Raw genomic sequence first — 6,369 nt, forward strand, 5'->3', positions numbered from 1 at the left:
AATTACAGTATCCGATTTCTCCGAAACACTATCCCGTCTGTATGAGGAGCACGCGACTGCCCTTCAAGTTGCGGTGTCCAATTATCGCAAAAAGAATGCCGAATTACGCAAAGAAAGGTGAGTATTAAGAGAAATTAATATCATTGAGAAGAATTTTATATCAAAATACTCTGTGTTTGCAGACCCGCCTGCCACTTGGCCATCTTTCAGGCATGGGAAACATTCCTGCAGGAGGTCGAAACGGATTCACAGGCCTGCAACGACGTGGCCAGCGTCCTCTCCCGCCAGGTAAGTCTTTGAAATATGTGTTAATATAATGCTTACACTTTTTTAAATACCTTAAAATGATTTCCCATGATTTTCCTTATATTGGTGGAAACTATTTCACTCATTAATGTTCATCCCTACCTTTAACTATTATAAATGACAGTTTTCCTCGCCGAAAACTTGCTGAAATCTTAATGGCTTAATGGCCAAATCGTGTCTGGTTAAATATTCAGTTGCTTTCAATGAAAATAGAAATGGCAAAGAGCTGCGGAATGCAGCTGCCTTGAAATATTTTTTTAAAATTTAAGTTGTTGTTGGAATTTGATTTATTTTCATTTCTGCCCTTAGAAACCGAAAACCAGATTTCAATTAATAATAATATATGATAATTATATTTGTGCCATCGATCGGTTGTGTATGGAAAACCACAGGCGATTATTTGTCTCTCTCAAAAAAAAAAATCCCCATTTTGCATTATAAAAAGCAGACTCTAATTATGGTTAATTAGTGGGGGCGTGGCCTTGCCGGGGCCTTGGGAAATGACATGTGTTTTTCGAGTGCCGAATAATGTTTGTTGTTGCTTGCCTTACACACACATTTAATTTTAATTTTTCACGATGATTTGGTTTTTCTTTTTTTCCATTGCTTTGTTGTGGTGGTAACAAATAATGGCATACATAATTTATTTAACCTTACCCGCAGGTGTCGAGACCAATGCTGGATAAATCCTTTCATCGCAAAGTTCAAAGCCGTAAAATATTCACACACAGGGAGTCTTTTGAGACTATTATCGCAAAGACTGAAGAGAAGCTGTCAAAGGTGAGTGAGTGTTGGTAGTTAATTAGCAAAAAGCCATTAGACTGTGCCCAGGGAAATCAAAATAAACTAGTCTTTGAAGGATAATAACACTGAATTTATGACTTGGGATATATGTACCTTTAGTAACTGATTAAGCATTAATAGAGTTAGCAAAAGTTCTTTGCTCACAAATATTGTCAAATATTTCTGCTGATTAAATTTCTTATATTTTTAAGAGCTGCGTGTTGCAAAGACCCCTAATAATATAAATCCTTTTAATTAAAATAAAACTTGCATGTTTATGTGTAACTTAAAACCCCCAATGATAGACCAATTCGAGAGACAATTCCATTAGAAATATTCCTATAAAGTAACCATCTCTCTTTAATATTCCTTTTTGTCAAAAAAAAAAAAACACGCATACGCCGTGTTGACTGTGCGTGTTATTACCCATAAAATGGGGACCCATTCTCAATAGCAATTTAAGCCTCTTGCATTTGCAACACTTTCCCCAGTGCCGGATGGAGTACAAGCAGTGCCATCAGGCCCATCGACAGAATCCCAGCCAGCATTCGCTCACCGAATACATCGACGCCCACAATGCGTACGTGCAGCAGCTGCATGCCACCAATGGCATGCTGGAGGCCTACCACTGCGACACCCTGCCCCAGCAGATGCAGGAGCTGGAGGAGATCCACAATGACCTGTGCGGCATTGTGTCCGACTCGCTGCTGCAGGGCGCCGATGTAATTGCCACCAAGGTGAGTCCTAGCACTAAGAGCGGGGCAGGGGTTTGGGGGCAGTGATTTATCTCTGCAGCAGGTGGGTTACCTGTGGCCATTTGTTCTGGCGCCTGGAATTCGAGTTAATTTTTGCGACGCTTTTGTTTCCTGGAAAATAATTTGTACACGATTATAATAATTGCCCAGAGTAGCAATTTGCTGTGGTAATTTGCCTAATGCTCCAAGGGCGGGGCTAAGCGGGATAGCATTGTTGACGTTTAGTTGTTGGAGTTACACAATGTAAGGTGGGGTAAATGTTGGGTAATTGCATGAACCCTTAAAGGTAAACTGTACCATTTTCCACCCACAATTTGCGCTTAAAGTCCTTGTGGTTAGGCATATTCACATTTTTGTGACCGGTGTCTTGTCCTGTTTTGGTTTCTCAAAATACCATTTCCCTTTTTGCAGGCCAGCGACCAGGCCAAGCGGTACAGCAACCTGACCAGCCAATGTGGAGCCGTGTCACCTCAACAGGATCTGGTGAACTTCGTCCGCCTGCTGGCCCAGCCATCGCAGGCTCAGAAGGTGCCACGGCGGGTCTTTGCCCCACCTCAAGGCGAGCCTGGCGATGAGGCGGGTGACCACAATGTGAGTAGATGTGTCCAGTGGAGCAACCTCATCTAACCAGAGGTGTATGTGTGCTTATTTGCAGGAGATGACGCCCTGTCTGAGGAACGAATTGGTCTTTGACCGGCACTCCACCTTGTCCCAGCGCTCCGCCTTAGAGTCGCTGAAGCGAGAGGCCATCGAATTGGAATTGCAAATACGTCAGTTGCAGGTAAGATGGATTGCACAATGCACCGAAAAGAAATCCTTAAAGCTGGGAGAGAAAATCTCCTTAAAGGGTATTAAAAGTTTAAGAGAAATTAAGGGTTTGAAATTTAAAATTTAATTTGTTTTTAATGTGAATGTGCTTAGTTGATGTATCCTAGTTTATATTTGAACCATTCTTATCCTCCGAAATTCTTCTTAATTCATTATTTCATAAGCTGCAAGGTTGGTTCTTGGATTTCTTTGGTCTTAGAATTCGGCTTCTCGCCTAGTTTCCAAATTAAAGATATAACTATTACAATGAAATAAGCTTGAAGCCCTGTGGAAAATTATCAAATTAGTTTAATTTAATACTACATTTCCAGGCAGATTTCTTACCAAATGTAGGTAACATAAAAAAAAACATTTGAGAAAGCTTAAAGTTGTCAAAGAGCATATTATAAAATTCCATGGCCCAGGTGAAGATCGCAATATGAATCCAATAATACAGAAAAACCACATAGGCCTGAGGGATAAGTTTAATTAATTTTTTAAGTATTAAGCTATTTCTTTAATTACTCCCTAACTTACCCATTTAACTCCCCAGAATAACAACGTAGAATTCAATATAGAAACAAGATTTCGCCCCACATGGAATTGATAGTGTGTGTGGTGATAAACGAAATATTGCTTTTTATCTTTAAACGTGAAATAAACGCAAATGGGATCTGGGAACAATGACCTTGTGTCCGATCTGTAGACTAGATAATATATCCAGCAGATCTTTACAAAGCTCACCAGAGCCCCGAAAAGAGCTATTAGATAGCAGCCTTCCTCCAGATCAAAGAAAAAAAAAGCGCCATCGAGTCCGGTTGTTTCTTGCCAAATTTGTTTTGTCTTTCGCCACCAAGATTTGGTCTTAATTATTTCGATAAAATATTCTACAGATTTTCGAAAGCAGGACATTGTTTTGAAGAAATGAATAAAATCGATTCTATTTCAGCAGCTATAAAAGAATGTTTAACAACTGGCCTACTAGGGAACTATATTTTTTTTTTAATATGCTATAAAGAAAGTTTGGTAGGAAATTATAGTTTAGTTTTTAATATAAATACGCTTGCAAGGTATTCTAATTCTCGTTAAAAGCCTGTAAATTGTGAAAGAGCAATTTCCGACCATATAAATCATATATATTCTTGATCAGAATTAACAGGCGAATCGATCTAGCTATTTCGGTGAAAAAATTATTTTTTTCAAAATTATATACCAAACTTCCCGAAATGAGTTTCCTTTCCACTTCCTATATTTTATAAATATATAATTTATTGCTCCCCCAGGACTCCATTGATGCCCTGAATCGTACCCAGACACGTGGCATCGAGGGCCAACTGTACAACAAGGTCAACGAGCTGCAGGAGGATTTGTCCATGAAGAAGTTCGATTTAAGGGCCAAGCAAATCCATTTGGCAGCCATAAGGGCTCAGGTAAGTCTATTTCCCATAATTTCCCACAATTTCTCGAGGTGAAAAGCGCCAAAGCTTAGCGGGAAAATCAACCCAGCGATAAAAGCTTGCAGGAAGACCAACCATTTTGAAATTAAGTTTGTTACACCATAAGCTTATTTTGTCAGCTTTCCACGTACCTGTTGCTATTAGCTTTTCCGGGGCGCTTTTCATGGGTTAGATGGGGGGAGGGGGGGGCTGCCTTTAGGCGGGGTCTCGCCCCCTTTTTGCACGCTTGAGAGTACACATGAACTGGCGCTCGTATGTGGGTCAAACAGCTGAGTCCTGGCTTTGTCCTTATGCGCATGTGACCAAAGGATCCCACTGTGGGCTAGGTTCGTCCTTCGCTTTGTTTGGTCCTGTGGCGTTAGTCCTGCGGTAGATTAGCTTGTGCGTGGTCAGTGCGGCGATAATGGCTTGATTTCAGCGTGCTTTTCCCCCCGATATCTAATTTTCCGCTCGGAAAACGTGCTTTAGTGCGTGTGATTTTCCTACATTTTTTTTTACAAGCCATAGAGTCAAGGAGCAGGACCTCTATTTACGTGGATTTTTTGAAGGGGGATACCTTAGCAGAACTGTAACCTCTGTGAATCAGCTGTTTGCCGAACTCGAGCTCGGAAAACTGCCTCCCACAGAGAGAGAGAGAGAGCGTGGAAAATTGCATATGGCTTAGCGTTGCCAGACTTTTTCACCTCCAAATGTTGCCTTGTTTATAAAAGCAACGTGCAACGGTCGCTCCAAGTCAGTCACGTGCTTGCATTCCGACGTATACGTAACGCGGTTGTACTGCTCCGCACCAGCTGCTTGATCCGTTCGTTCGACAAATTAGCCGTAGTCGTAGCTGAGCGCCGCATCCGTATCCGTAGACGTAGCCCATAGCCGTAACCGTAATCGTAATCGTAACCGTAGTGCCGTAGCCATAGCCGTGTCCGTGCCGCCGTCGTCCTTGTCGTCCTCGTCGTCGTCGTCGTCCTCGTCGCTGTCGCTGTCGTCGTGCTCGCGTCGCTTCTGAGGTGTGATTGGCCGCCGAGAAACCGAAACCGAGAGGAATGACAACCAGAAACCCACAAAATCAAATCTAATCAAGAGAAATTAACGATTAACTAAATAAATAAAAACCAACAAACTCCCCCAAAACAGACACAATTCATATATATATATATCCTCCTAATATATGCCATAATTTTTAGAGCTCAGTTCAGGGCAGGCTTTTCTAGGCGAAACATATATATATTAGATATATATTCCCTTCCCCACAGAGAGCAGGGCTCAGGCACACAAAAGAACAAAGATAAATTGAATTTCGAGTTCAGCGTAAGTAACTAACTAAACTAACGATGATCCACTAGTAAAACACTAGTAATGCAACCAAACTACTTAGTCAAGAGTCCATGTTAACTAACTCTTTAGCTTTATTAACCAATCACGCATACGCACCGTGCGCCCAAACAAAAAAATATCGAATTCGAAACTCGTAAACCCACTGCCAGAATTTCTTTTGAATTTAATAATAATAATAATAATAATAATAATCTCTTGCTTGCCATTTTCTTCTAAAACAAAATTCGAAAACAAATACTAGACAAGTAGTGGAAATTCTTGAAAGCGAAAAAACCAGTCACCAATCAGAGCTTTTTGCAAATTGCAATTAAGAAACTTAACTCTACTGTACTGTAAATAACAAAAATACTTATTGCTAAAACTAGTTGTAGCTAAACAAATATATAATATAAAATATATATCTTTACTAGTAATAGCCACATCAACTATGTAAGAATCTAAACGGAGCTAGAGGCTCGTCTCGCTTTGCATTTTGTCATTTCGTGGGTGCAATCGCAATCGCACCTGAACACGTACTTGTAAACACACCAACAACTGTCACTACTACTACTGCTACTCCACTTCCGCATCCGCAAACGCAACTACTTCCGTATCCGTATCCGCATCCTTAGCCATATTCAATGTCGCGTGGAGTGTAAACCCGTTTGTGAACGGCCATATCTCTTGGCTAAATCAGAGCGACACCTCGATTGGAATTGGAAATTGTTTAGAACACTTTGCGTGAACACCAAGTACTAACTAGTACCCGTATTCGTATCCGTACCCTTATCACTTGTACACGCACACGTACCCTTTGTCCTAGCGTATATAAAATATACATATAGATATATAAATATATACGTATATATATATCTGCCCATCATGCGCGTTATCGTTCTGAAAAAGAATCGCACTAACAAACGCGGCACGCCCACGGCATCCGGGGCAAA

General features: G+C 40.9%; 2 protein-coding genes across 2 annotated transcripts in view; one reads left to right on the plus strand and one right to left on the minus strand.

Moving 5' to 3' along the window:
• Stacl (SH3 and cysteine-rich domain-containing protein) overlaps positions 1–6,369 on the plus strand; it is an 86,493-nt gene that overhangs the window by 25,402 nt on the left and 54,722 nt on the right. Inside the window, 7 exon segments of the mRNA XM_086827106.1 lie at positions 9–117; positions 183–288; positions 970–1,086; positions 1,581–1,826; positions 2,256–2,435; positions 2,500–2,625; positions 3,935–4,081. Of these exon segments, the coding sequence (XP_086683232.1) occupies positions 9–117; positions 183–288; positions 970–1,086; positions 1,581–1,826; positions 2,256–2,435; positions 2,500–2,625; positions 3,935–4,081 (1,031 nt within the window).
• Positions 3,594–6,055, minus strand: LOC147644513 (uncharacterized). Its single transcript, XM_086827366.1, has 3 exons — positions 5,997–6,055; positions 4,240–5,177; positions 3,594–3,661 (listed from the first exon to the last, which is right to left on the minus strand). The coding sequence occupies exons 1-2, from the start codon at positions 6,053–6,055 to the stop codon at positions 4,925–4,927; spliced, it is 312 nt and encodes a 103-aa protein (XP_086683492.1). The 3' UTR covers positions 3,594–3,661; positions 4,240–4,924.

This window comes from Drosophila serrata, unplaced genomic scaffold (genome assembly GCF_035046125.1).
Source record: "Drosophila serrata isolate PLE 108 unplaced genomic scaffold, ASM3504612v1 contig_165, whole genome shotgun sequence".
NCBI lineage: Eukaryota > Metazoa > Arthropoda > Insecta > Diptera > Drosophilidae > Drosophila > Drosophila serrata.